Source organism: Gambusia affinis, linkage group LG21 (genome assembly GCF_019740435.1).
Source record: "Gambusia affinis linkage group LG21, SWU_Gaff_1.0, whole genome shotgun sequence".
NCBI classification, from domain to species: Eukaryota; Metazoa; Chordata; class Actinopteri; order Cyprinodontiformes; family Poeciliidae; genus Gambusia; species Gambusia affinis.
The window spans coordinates 7,356,337-7,378,232 of record NC_057888.1 but is presented as its reverse complement, the minus strand read 5'-3'; the positions used below and the strand labels follow the sequence as shown (position 1 = coordinate 7,378,232).

Below are 21,896 nucleotides of genomic sequence, written 5' to 3'. Positions count from 1 at the left end.
AACAAATCTTAACACATGGTCAGATTGCCAACCTTGTCTACAGGTTTCAATTATGGTCACCAACATCAGAGTTGTTTTGGGGTTTTTTTGTTTGTGTTCTTTTTACCAGATTCCCAAGTTCCTTTGTGTAATTTGTTTAACCACTGATGGCTGTGAGAACTGACAGTAAAAGCTTCTTACACAATTTTCAGTCAAAACACAAACTTGTTGTGCCTTTGTCTGCTGCCTGAAGGCAGAACCGCTTTGCTTTTAATAGGCGAAACTAAATTTTATGGAAATTTGCCTTGTTTAAAGTGCTAATACCCACAAATTCCCTTTGTGGGTCCAGTGTCTCAAAATGGGATTGCATGTTGCTAAGCAGCTTTGTGGTTTTCTTGTAAAATAAATGCAACATCTTGAAATAACAGAGCAGCCTAGTTAACAGGCAAAACCCATTTGCCTGGTGATGGATTTGGCAGATGGATTTTGTTATCTCAGTTTGCTCTTGCACTTTAGTGTTTAAAAGTACTAAATGTCCTACAACTTTTAACATCTCTCAAGAAATGAGGTCTGAAGTCCTACATGTGAAACTCTTATCATTTAACAGAAAATTGAGATGTTTCACAGGTTAATAGATAGTTGTTGTAGACCCATTAAAAGGCCTATATCACAGGAAATTATTTTTAATGTTTGCACTTCTCCATTATTGTACCTTCAAGTAAATATATTCCACCCCTTGATGATTCCAATCCATTTCATCTTGAGAAATGATTAGAATGAATGAATCTTCACAGATCATATTGAGAATGAAGACATATCCTAACTCATTGTTCTTGCATATATAATCAGTCAGGTAAAACAGCAGCTTGGTGTAGTATCTTAAATAAGACACTTCCTGGGAAATAAAACGGTCTAACACAAATTCAGCATTGTGGGGATGATCAGTCCAGTGCAGCCAGGATCAGTCAGGCCCCTGCGTTGGAGAAAGGAAACAGACAACCCAACACAGTAGAGCAGCTACATTGGGTCTAACCTCAGATTTCATCTTTCTAACACCTACAGTACAGGTAATATTGCCAGGTAGTTTTACACCCATTCATACCTTGGGAGATGTGACCAAAACAGGTTACACGTTGGCATTGTTATGCTTAGTTCCAGCCACAAAGACTCAAATGCTGAACTAAACTGAGGGTAGGTTGAGTACGTCATGTGACACTATTAGTGACCATAGCAACTCCAATAGTGTGATTGTTCTGGTTACAATTCATAAGCCTGGTATTTCCATCCATCCATCCATCCATTTTCTGTTCACCCTTGTCCGTAATGCGGTCGGGAGGGTTGCTGGTGTCTATCTCCAGCTACGTTCCGGGCGAGAGGCAGGGTTCACCCTGGACAGGTTGCCAGTCTGTCGCAGCCTGGTATTTCCATGTACAAAAATTTACTTTTGGATGAAAGATGAAAAGATATCCATTTGTTTTCAATCTAAGGACTGGGATTATTGCTGTGAACTTTTATTTAAAGAAAAGAAAAAAGACCCTAAAAACTCATGCCTTCAAATATTTACATTTTTGTCAAGAATTTCTTTTGATGCATTTAATCTAAACTATGTATAAATGTGTTTTTTAAAATTAGCTTTAACATTAGGGCATTTTATTGGAAGTACAGTTATTTAAAAATTATTGACGAAACCCCCAAGCATTTTAAAGTTACCAGTGGTGACAGGTAAAGATTATATGCACCTTTATTTAGGAAATCATGACATGACTTAATAAATCTGCGCAATGTAACATGACTTCAGACGATGAAGATATAATATCCCTTCAGGTGTTTGTTAGTAATATCCAAAGATGTATTTTCACCCTTGACCTACAAATATACATTAAATAACACTTAACTTCGCATACTAAAAACAAAAAATCCTCAGAGAGAAAGCATAAATACGGACAAACAAAAGCACCTTGTACATTAATCCAAAGAGCGAGCAGTCTTCAAAGAGGGTGGTCTGCCATCTAGTGGCCACACTGAGTCGTTACAGCACCCCGCTTTTCCGGGGCAGATTATTCTTGATCATGAATATGTAAATAGTCTAGAGCGCCATTTTTTAAAATTATGTTTCTGTGCAAGTTTTTTTTTTCTTTTTTTTTTTTTTATTATATCTTTCTCTGCTATCTGATTTCTTGAAGCTGATGCTGAATTATTTGTATAATTTTGTCCTTCACAAAGTATTTCAGTCAACAATTTAAAATAAAATATTCAAATTTAAATAAGTGCTATAATTTTCAGCTTTCATGATCTCTTTTCTAAACATATTTGTAAACTCCCCCATTTAAGGTGCTATGCTTTATGAAAATGTCCCCATACACTGCTGTAGCATAATTTCTGAACACTGGATAAATACAAGAGCCCTCTTTTTGAAACCGATCATCTGTAATATGTTGAAGCTCCTGTGGATTTAGTTTGGCAGTTTTTTTACACTTTATATCAGTGATTACCATACAAACTCATCAAATCAATACATATTAAAGTACTCAATGCTTCAGAAAATCCAGGACTGATGAAAATCCTCCAAAAATAAATACAACAAAAACTGAATAAGCTGTTGTTTATGTTTCCTTTGACATTGGAGGTTTTCAAATTCCACTTTGTATGCCCCCTTTTTCCACATGGACAACATTTAATGTTCACCTTCAAAGGTTCAGAGCATACACACAGAAAATATTTACCTTTAATGGTTGCGAAATCACTCAGAAATCCTTTCAGTATGCTTTCTTCTCTACAGCTCATCCTACAGGTTTTCAGCAGGAATTGGGCGTGGAGACAAAGATGACTGTGGAATACGTTTAATTTTATGTCTTTTGAACTACTTCAGGCTAAATTTGTCCATATGCTTTGGATTATTATGTAGGCAGAAGTCACAAAAAATACACATGTATATCAAGATGCAAAGTGCCTGTGTAATCCAGGACGATAACGACACTGTAGAAATAAGAATAAATTAGTTTTTGTTCTTTTTTTGCTGTCTTGAAATGAGAAAACTGAATGTAATTTTGAAACAAGTTGTGAACGAAGTTGGAAGAAAATTGGGAAAAGTAGTTGTTAAATGTGTAGAGCCCCCTAGTGGACACAGAGGATTTTTTTTTTTTTCTTTTTATGTTTCCTAGCAATAATATGAACACCCAGTGAATTGATCAATTTTCAAGACGTTTTCTACACCAAATAAGTAAGAATGTATAAAAACCACGTTTTCACTGAGGATCTTTGTATTTTTGAGTTTTGGATGACATGCACTTAGTCACATTCTCAGGTACGTTCACACAAAACTCACCTGGAGTATTTGCCTTGACACTCCAAAAATATGCTTGATATTTGCCAATTTTCAAAAATAGTTTCCTTTTTCTGGAGAATAAATTCCTCATGTGATGCTGTGAAAAAATTCACTCCCTTTCCTTCATTTTATCACAATTAAATGTAACAAATGATCAAACAATGTTTTGCAAACAGGAATTGCATTTTCAAATGATGATTTCAGTCACTAATAATAAAAAAACACCTCAGTTGAATTTATTTGACTAGACCACTTCAAATGTTCATATTTATACTGTTTGTGGAAATGGTTTTACCCAAGTCATAGTTAAAAATGCTAAGGAAATATAGGTAAACTTCTGATTTTGAGAAAATGTACATTAATCTCTCACGTATTCTTTCTCTCACTGAGGCATTTCACGAATATAAATAATTTTTCTAACTGATTCTAACTGACCTGAAACGAGACATTTAGTATGATTTAACCTCAAATAGTGAGAGACAAAAGTGTGTAAACGTCTAGTCTCAACTGCACACTGAATAACCTGGAAAAATTGATGTAGACTACCTGTACTTTCCAATACTACATTTCTCAAACGTTGTTGTAAAGTGACATAAATCATAAATTGAAACATTGTGAAACTGCAGCTGTTGTCTTTCCGTTACATTTCTCTTAACAATCTGTTGTTATCTCGATAAAACATTCAGGTTTTTTCTCCACAACAGAGCTCCAGAGAGGCTGAGATTTCTTCACCTTTCTTTCCATCACAAAGGGAAGCAAATCAAAGCGGAGAAGAATAAAAACACAAACCCATCACTCTGTTAACATGACCACGCCGTATATGTTAGCCGTTTCAGGCTTTGTCAATAACTGTCAGTTGTTACTATCAATAATTAATGACACAATTAGCTCTGGAGCAGACCAATTGATCCGCCCAGCTCTGGGTTGTCCTCTCACTGACTGAAGCTGTGCAGCTATTGATCTTCCAGCTCTTCATGCTGACTCGTGTCTTGGCTGGATGAGGAGGAGCGCGGCCCTGATTTATCAATACGTCTCTGCTGATGTGTCCGCCTGCCCAACATCAGCATGTGTCCATCTGCCTCTTCATTAAATGCTTTTAAGTGCAGCGTATGCACAAGTTGGTCAAACACCATCAGCGTTTCTGCAGTGGAGACGACTCTCCTAATGCTGGTGAAGGAAAAAACCGTCAATGACATGCGATGAATGCGGCTAACTGCAGAAGTTTAAGATGCATTTTTCTGATGTAGACGGTGGAATTTGAGATTGTGACAGATTGTTGTGATTCAATTGTAAAACGGACAAGAAAGCCACAGACCAGTCAAATCAAACCAAATTATCACCTCGATTACATTTAATCAGAACTAGAACACCAAAATAATTACAATAATATTCAACTATATAAATAATTTGAAGGAAAACCTAAATTTAAGGTTCTTGTGTGAAAATAATATTTTTGTGATCATGTCAAATGGTTTCATGTTTGTCCTTATATATTAGATATTTATTTCAGTGGCTCTAGTCACTTTTTTCACACAAGACCATGTAGGTTTTTTCACTTAAAAATAATCACTTTTATTTAAAAACTGCATTTTGCATTTATGTTGCTGTTGACAAATATTTATAAATTGATTTGATATTCTGAAACACTGAACTGTGGCAAACATGCAAAAAATAGAAAGTCAAAAAGGGGAGACATTTTTTTTTCCTTTTTCCAAAGCTTTAAGTTTAGAAAGCATACACCTTTAAGTATAAATATTATGGATCGGTTTTTCAATCTTCGCTTGTCTGAACCTCTGGAAGTTCAGTAAAGCTCTTGAAAATCTTGATTTTTTTCCCAGAAGTTTTAAAATATGCAGATATCAATCCTGAAAGTTTTGGTTTCTCATTTTGTCAGCAACCTCTCAGACCGAGTTGATGTAAAACTTCTGCTGCTGATGGACATTTAACCAAATAATACTCTTGTTTTGATACCTCTGAGCTAGTGTGGATTAGTTTTTTGAAATAACTTCAAAGGTATTCATCTAATTCCTCTTCATTTTATCACAACCAGCCATTCAAATGAATAATTAAAAGCCCAAAATTAAACGGAAAAGTCACACCAATAATGAGTGCTTTTAAACATCACTGGAGCTGTTTTATAATCAAACAACAAAACTTAGGAACCGAGAGGAATGTAAGGATTTGAGTATTTTAAAAAAGAATCCCAAAAATTTGCATATCCTTAGATTTCATCACAGTCTTAACACGTGAGCAGATGTCAGCACAACACCAGAAGGCTGAAATGTATTCGAAGCCACACAGCTCAGATCGTTAGATCTGTGGTCAGAAATAAGGGAAGTTCAGACCAGCAGCATCCGAGAGAAAGGGAACAAAGGAAGCTGTTTCTTCCAAAGTGTGCTGAACAAGCTGATGATTAATTCAACATTTGAGAAATCCAACTGCAGAATTAGTCTTGCATGTCCTGAAGAGCATCACCCAAGAAGGAGAATGTGCAGCTGGAGATTTAGAGGAAATTGGCTTCACAGTTTAGTTTTTGAGTTTCTTCACTCGGTTTTCTTTTATGTCAAACATTCAACCGTCTGGTGTCATCACTGTTAGATTTAATGTCATAAATGTGTTTCTGCAGGTGAAAAGCTGCAGTCAGGTAGAGTGTGGCTTGAAAACTGGTTAGGAAGCAACTTCTACTGGTAAAGCTTTCTAATCAATGATTTAATGTTTAAACTTCAAAAGTTGCTTTTGTATGGGTTTGGATTTATATTTGATCCTGAAAAATACATTGCCACTTCATCTTCCTCTCTATCAGAAAAGTGAAAGTTTAGGGTCAAAACTGATATTGGGAACTCTTCATAACTCCTTCTAACTGGATAAAGACTCTGATTCTATAGTGCCATAATTCACTGTTGGCATGGTTGTCTTCAAGTTGGTGTGTTCTTTAATTTGGAGGTTAGAGATCATTGCCATCAGCACTGAGATGGAGCAAACGCCCACACTGGGTCCCCACCTATCAGAGGAAACGATGCCAGTCCCTGTTAAAAGCCTTCCTGTGTGTCTCCAGGCGCTGTGAAACACAGTAACGCAGGAAACATCCGGAGCTGATAAGCAAAGGCAGCCACACCACTGAACCTGCCGGTTATGATCAATATCCTGCTCACAGCATCCCTTGACAAGGAAAGGAGAGGCGTGAGAGAGAGAGGTCTGAGGGACAAGCAGTGAGGAAAGAAGATCTGCTTCAGTCTTGGTTTGGGGATTTCCTTCTCCTCTTTCTGATAACAAGGGACTTTTATGAAATTTATCTGCATTTTTACCAAATTCCTCCAGCCTTTGCCTTCAGCTCTGCTCTTTCCAAAAACCGGTTTTACAAGAGTCTGAAGTGGTTCTTCATGAATGGGATTCTGTTCTAAAAAAAATAAAGCTGATTCTGCTTTTCCCCAAATATATAAAAACCAATGTGTTCCTCTTCAGAATGAAACAAAGGACAATTCAATACGACACAAAAACAGAGAGAATAATTAAGTGGTTTTGGGGTTCAGACAAACAGAAAGAGCAAGCTAGTTTCCCAAAAGACTTTAGTGTCATTTGGGAAAAAAAACCAATGAAACAAATATCTGTTTTATTGCATTCAAAGCAAATGTCACATCAGCACAGCAAATCTATTGGGAGCCCAATAAAGTCATCTAAATCTAACAGGGTTTGTTTCCCTGTTAGATTGCCAGTAGAATCCTCCCTGTGTTTACTGGCAAAAAAAAAGACAAGAAAGAAAGAAAAAAGCATCTCTTTTTTTCCGTTTCATTTATTCTGAACAACTGGAGTCCAAAGTGTGGCTCAGGGGCCATTTATGGTCTTTAATGTTACAATTTTGGTCCTACACAAAGTAGATCTGATGTAAATACATTTTTTAAAAGATTTTTTAAGAATGAGTGTTTTTTAATAAATTAACACTAAACACAAAATGTCCCAGTAAAATGTTACTTAAATTTTTTTTTTTTAAACCTGTGCGCTGCACTTGTTGAAACTGCCAACAGTTCTTCAAAAAATAAATTCATACTATACACTTAGTCCCTCTTCAAAATAAGACAACAGAACATGTTAAAGAAAAACAGATATAAAGCAGCTACTCACCTTCATCTGCCTATTTCTATGGTCATGACAAACAAAATATCTTATCACCATTACAAGGACCAATAAGGGTTTGAATAGGGGAGGCACCAGGGATTTTATTAGAAATTTTGAGTAACATTTTACTGGGAATTTCCAGAGTGAGATTGCGCAACTCCAACAAAATGTTAATTTATTTTAAGGAGTTTGACTCATCTTTATCAGAGAACAAGTCTTTTAAAGTCCATGTCCTGGTATTATATTACAGCTAGACGCTGACTTTTGAAATGTGATCACCAGTGCTAATTGAGAACGAGCTATTAAAAAAAATATTTTAATTGTTTTAAGTAGAAAGAGCTGAGAATGCTAAATATGCTCACTTTAAGTTCAGCAGGTTACACAAAATGGTGCAAAATTTCACCTCTTCAATGAGCCAAGCTTCCCTCTTATTTTTTATGTTTTATTGGATTTTTGCTTTCTTTTTTTAAAAAAAAACCCAAAACATTAATAGGGATTCAAAAGTGTTAACATCCTTAAATTAGTAGTTTGTGCAACCACCTTTTGATTCAGTTGCAGCATTCGGTCTCCAGTGGTTGGGGTGAACCTCCCACACAGTGATTTGACTATACTTATCTGCTTGCAACAGGTCTCTAGATCCATCAGATTGGAGACATATCTTGTGCACAGCCCTCTACAGAAGAACCAACAGTTTTCTGTGGAGGAACTTTAACATTTTTCTCACAGTCATGGAGGCTGCTGTTGTTGCTGCTGCTGCACGCCTGGACTCTAGAAAATTTTAAATTCCTTTTGGCTTGCATTTGAATAGTTATTTATTCTTGACTTTGTCCACTTTACCAAGCTTCCAGTTGCATCTGAAGAGAACAAAACTTATATCATGATGCTGCCACCACAGTGTTTCGCTTTGGATATGGTGATGCTAAAAAATGTTTTTGTGCTAAACTTATTGTGGCTCAAAGGTTAAAGCTTGGATTAAGGCAGACATTTTCCCAAATGTTAGTCTAATTGGGAAGCATCTTTGGAAGAACATTTCACTCTTTCTCTATTTTATCCAGTTGTTAGACTTTCTTTGAGCTGCATGCTGAGCAGAGTTTTGTAGTTACTTACATTTACTCAGTTACATTTAGCTGAGTAACTTTTTGGAAAAAAATTTACTTCTAGGAACATGTTTTGTTAAACTATACTTTTTACTTTTACTTGGGCATTTTTTAAATGAAGCACATCTGTAGTTTTTGATAAAGTTTCATAAGGTTTATATTGAAAGAAATTGAATTGGGAAAAATATTTCCTGATTTTATTGTTTGAATCTATCGTCATTTTAAAATACCAAAATCCCCACATAACCTCTATGTTTCAGTCCATCTGATCTTTAATCATCAAATGATTGATTCTTTGATCTTAGTACATACGGAGCCTTTGCACATGCTATTTTTTTTTTCTTCCTTGAGTAAATGTTTGGCCAGCTCCTTTTTAATTTTTTTGAGTAAAAATATGTTGAAGTAGTGCTACTTTTACTTAAGTGCAATTTTTGCTTACTCTACCTAGTTCTGATGCTGAGTAGTCACATCTTAAAACACTTTAATTCAGTAAATTTATAGATTATTTCCTTAAATCATGAAGATAATTTAAGTCTACTCCTCCTTCATGCAAATACAATAAATGTTATAGTCTATGCATCAGCTAAAGAGCTGTTTTTTCCACCCATTGGCTGTGATCCTGCGCTCTTCCTACGCACCAGCAGAGGGCGGTCAAAGTCCGTAAAAACTCCTCCTCAGTGCTCACTCGTCCGTCTAACTGCGGTGTGGGTCTGATTACTTTAATTGCTTCCTTCCTGTTTTTAACTGGTGCCAATCCCTCCAAGTTAAAGAGGATCCTCTTACCTCTGGACGGCGGTAAATATTCCACACTTTATTCAAAGCTGTTGTTGCATGTTTGACATGCAGCCACAAACTGCAGGTATTCAGCGTTGTGGCAATCACCTGTTTCAGCTGGTTCAAGGCTGTCAGCTGCTGCACACACCGAGGTGATCTGTAGCACCTGTGGTCCTGCGAAACTACAGTTTAAACGGTGCAAACATGACGCGTTTTGCGTCACCTTGAAAGAAAAAGAATAGTAAATTGTGCCTTTCTTTACATTGATGAGTTAAAATTTGTAAAATGAGTTGTGGGTTGATTATGTCGACGTCTGCGTTTTGGGAGTCTTTTCTGCCTTGCTTGCATATATTTTGAGTGCAGAAGCAGACTAATGTGCAAAATATTTTCACAATTCTGGCTTATTTGACTCAGTAACAGAGAGAAGTAGTAATTGTGAGGCATTTATGTCTGAATTATTGGAAAGCCAAGTCAGAAGATTGAGAACCAAATAAAAAATATTAAAGGGGCCAGAGCTCCAAAAATTATGTATGGTAATAATCAAAACTGTAAGAACAAATTGACAGATTTCTAAATATTCACGGTGAAACAATTGGGGAAAGCTAAGCTATTCCTATTCTTAAATATTCTCAATTGTGGCTTATCAAAAAGGGCCACCAATTATTATTATATTTTTCTTTGCAAATTTCACCTTCAACCAATCACCAACCACCTGAATTGGCCACTTTTTCTGCCACGACGAATTTGAGTTGCTGGACTTCTGTGAACTTGTGTTGAAATTCTGCACAGAAAATATAATGGTACCCAGTCCTGACATAACGACCTGTCATTACTACCGTCTGTTAGTATTTTTGTGGGTCGTCAACACTACTATGACCCCTCCCACTCCCACAATAACTAGACCCCGTCTTAATCCTAAAAGAACGAAAAATATTGCGGCCATAAACTACATTTGCCGTTTGTATTGTGTCTTGTGAGAAGGAGTGAAGCCTTATCGAGTGTAAATTATTTTAGGTTTTGTAAAAGCGTCAAATAAAACCGGGTCGTGGCGCATTTTCGTCGCCGGTCACCGTTTCGCGGGAAAAACTGGCGGAAGGATCCCAGACGGAGTGATGCGGCCCGCTTAAATAAGCAGCTGCAGAACGCGCAGTTGCTAGTATCACGCTGCTTTTAAGGCGCTGTGGGTCGTCCAGTCCAAGTCGCGTCTGTACGTATGCTTCATTACGTACCCACTACGCTGAGGTTTACGACGCCCTCCGTGGAAGGATTTAATGTCACAGCCGTCGTGGAATAACTTTCCTGCACGTTGTTTTTTAGCACCTCCGTTCGCCCACTGTGTAAAATCTGAAAGGTAAGGATGAGTGAGGATCTGCAGAGTTGTCATTGCGAAAGCGGGGGTTCCCCCTCCGGGTTTGGTACTTATTTTACTAACTGGTTCTAGTTTCTGCATGCACCTGCTGCAGCAGCACCTGTGCATGCATGCAACGCGTGCACTCGCACACACAGGGGTCAGTGTTGTGGAGTGACCATGTGATGTTGCACACACTCTTGTAGGATCGGAGCCAAACAGCTGTTTGCTGCTACAAACCTAACCTGTATTTTGCTCTCCTTCTTCTTATTTTTCCGCCAGCTTCGCAATAAGGAGAGCCCCATAACAGGAATCATGCCGCTGAATTCAGTTTTGGCGAATAAGAATTACGATTACGACTACGACTCCCTGCAGCCCTTTTTCTACTATGACAACGAGGAGGAGGACTTCTACCCGGAGCAGCCGCAGCCTCCGGCGCCGAGCGAAGACATCTGGAAGAAATTCGAGCTCCTCCCGACCCCTCCCCTCTCCCCGAGCCGCCGGCCGTCACTGTCCAGTCTCTTCCCCTCCACCGCCGACCAGCTGGAGATGGTCACCGAGTTCCTCGGCGACGACGTGGTCAACCAGAGCATCATCTGCGACGCAGACTACTCGCAGACCTTCCTCAAGTCCATCATCATCCAGGACTGCATGTGGAGCGGCTTCTCGGCGGCGGCCAAGCTGAAGAAGGTGGTATCGGAGCGGCTGGCCTCGCTGCAAGCAGCGCGGAAAGACGCCGCCGCCGCTGCTGCAGCCGCTTCGGTGGACCCGGCTGCGGGTGCTGCGTGGAGGCTGAACAGCAGCTACCTGCAGGATCTCAACACGTCCGCGTCGGAGTGCATTGATCCGTCTGTGGTTTTTCCCTACCCGGTGGCGGAGACGCCCAAGCAGACTGCAGGGACAGTGCGCAGCAAGGATCTGGGGCTGGACACGCCGCCCAACAGCGGGAGCAGCAGCAGTTGTAGTGACTCAGGTAAGCTGAATGGGAGCTGCGCTAGAGGAGGCGCCAAAATGATGGCATTTTCTGTATTTAAGAGCAGTTTATGCAGTGAAACCCCCCCCTGGAGGGTGACTGGAATGTGTCTGCATTCACCTCAGAAAGTACTTAGCTGGCCCCTGGGCATGCATCATGCAGACACACCCCTCTCCAGAGCATGGCTGCTAATTTAAATTTGAAGAGTTGCATGTTGTGATTGATTTAAAAAAAAAATTATTATTAATATTTTTTTTGGTATTCTTTTTTGTGTAGAAGAAGATGAGGATGATGATGAAGAAGATCAGGAGGAGGAGGAGGAAGAAGAAGAAGAAGAAGAAGATGAGGAAATCGACGTGGTCACCGTAGAGAAAAGGCACGCAGTGAAACGGTGCGACCCCAGCCCGCTGGAGAGCCGGCACGCAAGCCCACTGGTGCTGAAGAGATGCCACGTCTCCACTCACCAGCATAATTATGCCGCCCATCCATCCTTGAGGCACGAGCAGCCGGCTGTCAAGAGGCTGAAGCTGGAGAGCAGCAGCATCACCGCAGCAGCAGGAGGAGGAGGGGGAGTGAGCGGAGGGAGCTCCAGCAGGGTCCTCAAACAGATCAGCAGCAACCGCAAGTGTTCGAGCCCGCGAACGTCTGACACCGAGGACTACGACAAGAGAAGGACTCACAACGTGCTGGAGCGCCAGAGGAGGAACGAGCTCAAGCTGAGCTTCTTCGCCCTGCGAGACGAGATCCCAGAGGTGGCCAACAACGAGAAGGCGGCCAAGGTGGTGATCCTGAAGAAGGCGACAGAGTGCATCTACAGCATGCAGTCAGACGAACAGAGACTTGTGTCACTCAAGGAGCAGCTGAGGAGGAAAAGTGAACTTTTAAAGCAGAGACTTGCACAGCTACAGGGTTCTCGTGTTTAAAAGATAACATTTAAGACTTGTTTTTCTTTTTTTTGTTATGAAAGTTCAAGAATTGATGTACAGTTGTTGCATGCAGATGTTCGATGGGTTGAATTGTTTGGAATCTTTGATTTCAATGTTTAAACTGCCTCAACTGAAGTTATGGGTGGATAAAATATTTAAAAGTTTATTTTTATTAATAAAATGTTTAAAATGGGTCTGTCCTGTTCACAGACAGCTCAAAGTAAAATATAAATTTTTATGTTTTGTAAATAGGTAATATTTCTTAAGAAAATGTATTTTTCAATTGCAAATGTCTGGGTGAGACTCACTTTTTTTGTTTTGTTTTGTTTTTTTTGCAGTATGTTCTTTGATCTCTTTTGAATTATAAAAAAATGTTTTCTTGAATTTGACTCATTTGTGTTGCACTAAACATCAAGGTGTAAACCAGAATTAAAAGAAGGTAGCTCTGCATACATGAGCCTTTATATCTGAGCTGCACAGATATTTGGGGGTGGTGATATTATTAAGGATACGCATGTGATCTTTATCTAAAGGGAACGGTTCATTAAAGGTGAACCTGAAACAATATGAGTTGTTTTTCAGTTCAAATTTAAAACTTCTAAAACATTTTTGAGCAAGGAATCCAAAGTGTGAACTACATGTGAGAGGCTTAACATCTTTTTATTAAATACACAAAATTGTATAGAAATAGTGATGTTTTTCTTAAATATTCCATAGAATTTGGTGCACACTTTTTGAAAATGTGCTCAGATTGTGTAACTTTAAGTAAGCATGTGTAATACCCTTTTACAAGTTTAAATAAATTTTAAAATAGTCTACAAAATATTTTAAAATAGCGTAAAAATATTAGATTGAAAATGCCTTTTTGAAATTTTGATCAAATATTGCTTGAACTTATACAATATTTACATTAAAAGTAGCAAATTTAGATAAAAAAAAATCTTTCAAGCTGTATTAATCCCTGCTAAAATCAGTAGAGTAATGCATTTCTTATAGTTGATCAATAAAACAAAAACTTCATGTCTGATTTTCACGTAGAAACGTAGGTTCCACCTGTACGTCACACCTGACTCTAAGTCAGTCTAACCCTCGAGCTATTTTTCCAGTCTCGCAGTGACGTCACGCGCCCTATCCCAGCTCACTCTGTGAGCGCGTGGTCCTGGTCGCGAGCACATGGAAGTGAGCTCGAGTTGAGACGCGCCTCCGACCATCACCATCGTGCAAACATTAATAAAAAAACCCGGAATATGACCACAAAGATGGAGCATCAGGAGCTGAGACACAGCAGCGGGGTTTTAAACTAAATCTTCCTCTAAGATGCACGAGCAGGTAAAGCTGGTTTATCTTTCATGTTTGCATCTTGTAAACTTCATATGAAGCGGTTTCTGGGAGCATAGAGACCGCATGGAGGATTTTATAAACCGTGAATGTGACTCTTTTCTACCTGCGTGAAGCGATTGTTCTCAGGAGGATTGTTGTGCTCGGCTAGCTCCGTCTCTATTGTCTGACCAACTCCTGGTAATGCTGCAGAGTTTGGAGCTCAGGCTCTTTAAAACATGCTGTTTTCAGATTTATTCCGTTTTTATGCTCGGGATGTCAGGATTTAACAAAGAGAAAGGCTTGGACTGCTTTCAACCGTGGCTTTGTTTCTGCTGTTACTGTACAGCACAGTTCAGGATCATAACAAAAGATAACAATAGAGATCAGTGAGGGCTCTGTGGAAATGCACATGGGTCCTGAATCCTCAGGTTTTCTTCATGGGTCGCATAAACCTTCCATGCTGCAAGCACAGATCTTATTATTTTTAAACCATTTGTTGGTGAATATGTGCTGTAAAACACAGTAAAACTGGATAGGGTGTAGCCTCAGTCAGACATGAGAGCAGGGGTGTCTCCAGAAAGTTTTAACATGGTGGCCAGATGGTGGTCTTGGTGTGGAGCTTCAAAACCAAAACCTCTGTAGAGGTGTTTCTATCATCTATAGGGAAGAATAAGTGAGATTAACCAAATAATTAAGTAATTAATGTAGATGAATAAATTAATACATTTCCTACATTCTGCAGTGGATCACCGATATTTGCAGAGATTAGGGAGCACAGTCACCTGCAAATACCTGACATTCACAAAACTTGAGACCCTGTCTAAAAATGCTAATTAAAGCCTAATTTAACAGTTCAAACAAATCAAAATGAGCTTAATTCATCTTAATAAGCGCTACACCTTAGGACTGTGACAGAAACTAAAATCCACGGTCTAGTTTAAGTCTACTCTTTTTGGTACAACCAATCAGCATCATGAAAAAGAAATAGTACTCCTCTATTGGCTGCTTTGCAAACACCAACCAATAGTGTGTCAACTAGCATTGCAGGAGTTCATTGTGTGTTTAAAATGCTGAAGAGATTTTGTGTATCCTTCTCCTGACTGATGCCTTTGTACTGTGAGAACCTTTTGACCATTTCTAACAGCTGAACTTTATCTACATTTCTTTAGCTTCTCTATAATTGATGGCAGGTGTTGACTCAAGAAAGCTGAAACGGGATAGAATTATTCTGAAATAAATTGTAGTTTATTGGTTACTTCAAACTACTAAAGAAAGTTCCACAATCATCTGCATTCTCTTGACCGAGCTTTGGTCCAATTAAACACCAATTTTAAATAAAAAGTTGCCATTTGAATGTTACAAATCACACAGAAGCTATTATATCTTCCTCAGCGGCCACAACTGATGTACGTTTCAGCTAGGGAGATGCTAAAGCTCACAAAGAGAAGTGTGGCCATTGGGATGATGCAAGATGTTTATCTAATGTTGTGCAGCCCTGCCTTTCGGCACACTCTAGAGCAGTAAGCTGTATTTTGGATGTAAAATAAGTAATATATTTTTCTATCCTGCTTACAACTGCCATTTCAAACCACATTTCTGTGGCCAAATTTTCAGTATATAACCAGGTCCTGCTCCACTAAAAATACAAGCACTGAGGTTTAGCCCAGTTCTGTTAAAAACTCTTAGGTCAGGCAAGGTAATTTTATTTATATGTCACATTTTCAGCAACAAGACAATTAATGTAACCTTCTTTCAATTGGAGATAAAAAAAAACAAAAAAATACATATAAATAAATAAATAAAATATGGTCAAAGTCTTGATCAGAGTTACTGGTTTCTAACTGGAATCACACAGTGAGTGGTTGAATTTTTCTTGCTGTACTGTGGGTGAGTTTGAATTCCTATCAGATGTGTTAATTCCTCCACACATCATTACGTTACCTTCTGTTTTTTACTGCAAAGCAGACAGTTTCTTATGCTAATTTGATTGTGTTTATCTACTTTTTGTAAATCCATCCACTCTGCTTCCTAACTAATTTCTCTCAGTTTGTCTCATCTCTGCACACCTGATACTTTAAATTTTGAATCTTGTTTCAATTAGGCAATGATCAGCCTGGAGCGATCAAACAAACTCAATAGAGGGCCTGTTTTTGTTTTGTTTTTGTCTTTAGCATGCTTTAACCTTTCTGTAGCTTGAACCAGTTTTTTCTCCCTATCCCTTTCCCTTCAAAGTTTCTAGTTTCTAGTGTTTTCAGATATTAATATTAGAAAACAGAGTGAAGGAAACGTCAGGAATTATTTCTCTTTTAAAGCTTTGCAGTATATTGTCTTTTTTTTTCCTTACTTGTTTATTTTGTGGGTTGTTAAAATTGCTTAATTAACACAACATGTGTTTTATGATGACCTCATGGTTTATAGATTTTGATTAGATAAGAATTATAAGTATTTAAACTGATTAGCACAGATCGTCTTGTTCCAAGAAAAACAAAGAGTTAATTCCCTATTGTAAACATCCTGAATGGGTTTTTAGGAATCCCCAAACATTAGTATAAATAGTCAAAACCTCTATTTCCAAAGCTGCATCTGCACCAGATTTGGAAACAACTGTTGCATCAGAAATGGATTAAAGCTTTTTATTCTACAGCAGATTCACTTTTGTGTCATCCAGATGGCCTTAAACGTGTCAACCGTCCTGTAGAGTTTGTCTTTATTGTAATTTAGCAAAACAAAGAGAGATTTAACAGATTGTCCTCAATATCCAACGACTGTATGGACACATAAAGAGCAAGAGCTTATTCAAACTGAATATGGATTTTTGCAGTCAGAAGAAATTATCAAACTAGAATAAAACAAACGTATATTAAACATGGAAAAAAGTACCAGAGTGGCTTATTTGTGTTGTTACAAACTAAAAAATCTTGGAAGTTGTGGTTAATATATTGGTAAATCTGCAACTGTTTATCTTATTTTACATTTAGAACATTGCAAATAAAAGCACAAGACCAAGACATCGACAACAATCCTTAAAGTCCTGCTTATAATAAAAGTCTTGCTGGTTGAAATATAAGATGTGCGTGATTTCCAGGAAACGTTCAGGAAGCTGAATTCCTCGCCGCAGTGATACATAGTTAGAGGCTCGAGGACACAGAGGTCTGCTCTTACGTAATCTGACGGTATTTTTTCCATCCAGGAAGCTGGAATAGATTAAAGCATCTGATCCTCCTTAAAACGTTGCTTGTCTGCCAGCTGAATCTTTTCGCTCATTTTGCAGCATCGTTTTTATAGAACAACTTCACGCCCTGCTTCGCCTCTTGTGCTAGCTGTTTCTGTGTCGTCAGTCAGTCAGTGGGGATGAACCTGCTGCTCGCTGCCAGCTTCAAGTTTGGCTTGGGAATGTGAGACTTTTCAGGAATATGCTGCCACGTGGTTTAGACGGAGGAGGTCCACATGCTCTGCATCCTGTGGTTATGCAGCGGTTTTTAAGCATTTCGCAAAACAACCGTTTTTGACCTGCCTTATTTAGTGCTTAGATGTTTATGTTCATTATTTCAGATGCATCTCAATAAATTAGAATATGTTTCACAAGTTTATTTCAGTAATGAAATGCAAAAAATGAAACTTAGTTATACAGATATTTATTTATTACTTTCTTAGAGCTAATCAAACTACAACACTCAGCTGCATTTTATATAGTATTAAAGCAATCATATTTTTTACATATAGAAATTTGGTCCTACTGAAAAGTTAAATCCAGTTTATTTCTACAATATATTTCAGCAACAAGGCAGTTCAAAGTGCTTTACATCATAAAAACATCATAATTATCAATTATGAAACAATAAATAAACATTACATTTTGTTAAATATCATAAAAATCATCAGGCAAATATGTTGATTAACGTTTCATTTACTGCTAATTAAAGGCAACTATAAATCTGTGGGTTTTTAGCCGTGATTTAAAGGAGTTCAGTTTTTCAGCTGTTTTGCAGTTTTCTGGAAGTTTGTTCCAGATTTGTGCTGCACAGAAGATGAATCCTGCTTCTCCATGTTTGGTTCTGGTTCTGGGAATACAGAGCAGACTAGAACCAGAATGTTGATACAACAGCAGTAGATATTTAATGTATTTTGATGCTAAGCCATTCAGTGATTTATGAGCTAACAAACATATTTTAAAGTCTTTTCTCTGACTTATAGGTAAGCCAGTGTAGTGACTTTAGAAATGTGATGTACTGTATCTTACTGGTTTTAGTGAGAATGTACTTCATCAGAGCTGCTCATTTTATATGAATTACTGCATGAATGGGATCACAGCTGAGGTGTTAATGAAGCTTACGTTGCTTTAATTGTGACCCTCAGCTTGTTTCCATCATTGGTTTTGGTATCTCATCTTCTTCTTGACAATACTCCATATGTGAAGAAGTATGTCATATCTCTGTAAGGTGTAGGGTAAACTTTGATGGCCAAACATGATGCTATGGACATTAAAAAATTGATTTTATGTTGTTTTGGCATATGTGTAGTTTACAACAGCATAGTAAATACATCAGCCATGACAGAGAGGAGTGACTATTGATTGTTGATGAGCTGCAATGTCCATGTCTTTTTTTTATATAATGTTATTGGAAGCCAAAAAACCCCCAGAAAACATCAATGAGGTGTTCACTCACTCCATTGGATCAGAACCTAAAAGGGGAAGTTTAATGTTTTGGTCCAACAGTACGGACAATCGCTCCTCAAAACTATTCAACTGGCTTCTGGTATTTAAGTAGTTGGGGCAGTTTTTTGCATAAACAAACACACCCAAGACATTCTGGCAGTGGCTCCTCATGTAGAAGGGGGGGAAAGGTTTGCCTGGGGCACAACATGAGGCGGAGAACAAAATGACGCAATTTTTGTCACAAATGAAACAATGCTGCTGCTGATGTGGTTCTCTAATGGTGGGACTACTTTGTCTTTGTCTTCAACTGACCTTTATGTAGCACCTTGCCGTTGTACTGGTGTAACAACACCATTTTTGGGATGGATTGAACCAAGCGTGACACACATCCCAAAGCATGCACATTTCAGCACTAAGTACACTAGGAAAATACTGTGAAATCCTTGCTGGTTTGGCTCTCTCTCTCAGCCTACACATACGACAAACAAAAAATATATCTTAAATAAGAGTACACTAAGCCATTTATAAAACCTATCACATTTATCCCCTAATGACCTAAAAATGGAATATAGTTTAAAAGTCCAGAGGATTCTACATTAATTTCATGCAACAACAGTCTTCTCAGGGTTGCAGATTTTAGGAACACTTTAGCCTAAAGCACAGTAACAATTGAATGTCATGGATAACTGCAGAAGGCGTTGATTTTGGAAAAAAGCTAATTATACCTAGCAAAATGAACAGAAGGTGGAGAGAAGCGTGTAGCGTGCCCCCCCAAGGTCTGTACGCACTATGCAAACACAGAGAAATTTGTTCTCCTACTCAAGGTGGCAAAAAAAGAATAAAGTTCTTTCTGGCAGGACACTTCATACTTCACAAGAACCCGAGTGCAGAACTCCTGGGAAGTCCTGCAGCGTTTATTGGTAATAACCGTGCCCACTCGTAACATCAGACCAAACACACACTCATTGAACAGAACAGAACAAAAGATAAGAGCTCTGAACACGGTTCGGGAATAAGCAAGAGCAGAGTGACATAGCAGGGTATAGATCTTTAGTGTAAACAAAATTGAGACCAAAGCAACAGACTGAAGACTTTTGTCATCCAGTTTTTGATAGAGAGGGAACAGAGAAAAACAATAAATCATGCAAATGTAAATCATAGAGCTTTTTTTAATTTATCATGCAATTAATTGATTTATTGCTTATTGCAACATGCCTAGCAACAAAGTATTTAGACATCCTCTACAAAATAATCCACTAAAAAGGGAATTTTCTGCAAATATTGCAGGGTTACGTTCCTCAGAAAAATCTGATGCTGAACTGCAAATAGGTGGGTGTCCACTGTAATACTCGACATGCTGGGTGTTTTCATCCTGTAACTACTTGATCCTCTTCTTTTTGCTCCCTGCAAGAATCCTGACACAGCTCATGCCTCAGAATGACACGCAGCTTTAAACACACTGTGTTTGGTCTGAGTTTAGTCACAGTGAAGAGGAAACATGATCCCCTCAGACAGGAGCTCTGCGGTGCTGCTTAACTGGAATGAGGAGGGGGTGTAGACTGAAGAAGGTCAAAGTGAGAAAAACGAAGTCCAACCCAGGTTCTCAGGTTGTCCGGGAGAGATGAGTCACAATCTGCAGCCGGCGTGTTGGATTTTCTCGCTGTCGGTCCAGTTCAGGCATGCAGGGAGGAGAACAGACACAAACTGTTTAACTGACCTACATTTTATGTTTATGTGTCCTGCCACTGTGCGAGCGTGAGGGCTGGCGGTTGAAACGAAACATGCCCGCACGTTTATTAGGCCACTTTCCATACTCCCTTTTGGAGCTGACAGCGAAGGAGGAGCTCGAGACAGATGGACCTCCTTTGTTGTTTTTATCCACATCAGTGAAAGGGTGACACCCACGTGTCGCAATGATGCCAAACATGATGAGAGTTTCAGAGCTCCTCCAGAGTGTTGATGTAAGATTAGATCCTTGGTGGAAGTTGTAAAAATTCCTGCTTTGTCAAAGTTCTTTCATATCTTCTGTTCTTGCGACACACTTTATGGCGCCTGATGTGTTTGAAGGCGCGGCAAGACTGCAGAGTAACAATAAAACCACTGTTCTAACAACAGAGGTTAGAACTGAAACTTTTTTATGCTCTTAATTGGAGTTAGAGTTCATCCTCAATATATCTTAAATTTGTCAAATATCCAAAAGTCTCCTTTCATATGCAGCTTTTCAGTAAATGGGATAGAAAGATTTCCTCTTTATAACCTTTGAGTCAAATCTTTTTACTCGTGGATGGAAAATAATAGAAATACTTTTTATTGTTCCACAGAATTCTGGTGCAATAGCTGCAAGGCATGTAAATTTACACAGATATAAAAATATAAAACATATAAAAACAGAATTACGGATAAGCTACAGTGCAGTTATGCCAAAATTACAACATAAAATGCTAGGGAGTAATTAAAAGGTACAACTCCGTTCCAAAGGAATGTGCATCTAAAAAGATTTAGTGAAAAAGATTACAAATCGTGGTTGTATTTGTGTATTAAAAGCAGATTATTAATATAAAACTGTTCAAACAACAGAGATGTACAAAAACCGGCAGGTATGTAAACACATTAATTTGTTGGGAGCAGTAATGGTTATAAAATCTATCAATTGTTGGGAGGAAGGATCTACAATACCACTTCTTTGATCACTTGGGATGCAGCAGTCTGTCACTGTAGGAGTTCTCCAGTGCAGCAACAGCTTCACACATGGGGTGGTAGACTGCCCTCTGCAGTCTAAAACACCTCAGCCTTCTCTGCAGGTAGAGTCTGCTGTGACCCTTCCTGTAAAAAGTGTAAAGAACCAAAGGTAGAGAGAGAATCAGGAAGTTCAAACCATCTCTTCCATCAATCATAATTTATTTATATGCATTTTCAGCCAAAAGAAATCAGGTAGTTCAGAGTGCTGTGAAATAACAAACAAGCAAAAACCATTACAAACAGGAGTTTATGATATTCCAGCTATTATTTATCACTGGCAACTCTGAACAAATGGGTTTATGACCTAGGAACTGTGTGTTTCAGCGGTTTTCTGGAAAATAAAAACTGAATTCTGCTTCTCCATGTTTGGTTTTGTTCCTGGAGCTGCAGAGTAGATGAGAAGGTTGATACAACAAGAAATATTTAAAAGGCAAGTATGTCTTTTTAACCATGTGGTCTGACAGAAGTTCGAAGGGGAACAGCAAAAGCAAATGATTTGGATGAACAGAATTTGTCAACTGATGGTTTCATGTAGGATATGTTCCTGTGGAAAATAACCTCTGCTGCCCAGATGTGTTACAATGTCATGGTATTTCTAAGATTTTCATACAGTAACAGTCTCCAGTCAGACGCCTCTTAGATTTG

The 21,896-nt window shown here is 38.4% G+C and overlaps 1 protein-coding gene and 2 long non-coding RNA genes across 8 annotated transcripts in view; 2 read left to right on the top strand and 1 right to left on the bottom strand.

Moving 5' to 3' along the window:
• Positions 1–3,141: 3,141 nt before the first annotated feature.
• On the bottom strand, positions 3,142–9,864 carry LOC122824064. Of its 2 annotated transcripts, none has more exons than XR_006369445.1 (2): positions 9,397–9,864; positions 3,142–4,471 (listed from the first exon to the last, which is right to left on the bottom strand). It is a non-coding gene; the product is annotated as an uncharacterized LOC122824064 (long non-coding RNA). The 2 variants fall into 2 exon arrangements; XR_006369446.1 differs by lacking the exon at positions 9,397–9,864 and adding an exon at positions 9,298–9,386.
• On the top strand, positions 9,101–12,919 carry myca (MYC proto-oncogene, bHLH transcription factor a). 5 transcript variants are annotated; one of them, XM_044104258.1, is made up of 3 exons: positions 9,101–9,309; positions 10,919–11,609; positions 11,886–12,919. In XM_044104258.1, the coding sequence occupies exons 2-3, from the start codon at positions 10,952–10,954 to the stop codon at positions 12,530–12,532; spliced, it is 1,305 nt and encodes a 434-aa protein (XP_043960193.1). In that variant the 5' UTR covers positions 9,101–9,309; positions 10,919–10,951; the 3' UTR covers positions 12,533–12,919. The 5 variants fall into 5 exon arrangements, with proteins under 5 accessions (XP_043960193.1, XP_043960191.1, XP_043960192.1 ...); XM_044104256.1 differs by having other exon boundaries at positions 9,185–9,309; positions 11,883–12,919; XM_044104257.1 differs by lacking the exon at positions 9,101–9,309 and adding an exon at positions 10,271–10,639.
• Positions 12,920–13,617: 698 nt separating this feature from the next.
• Positions 13,618–21,896, top strand: part of LOC122824062 — a 47,747-nt gene continuing 39,468 nt past the window's right edge. Inside the window, exon 1 of the long non-coding RNA XR_006369444.1 lies at positions 13,618–13,864. This is a non-coding gene — a long non-coding RNA (uncharacterized LOC122824062). The remainder of the gene's footprint in view (positions 13,865–21,896) is intronic.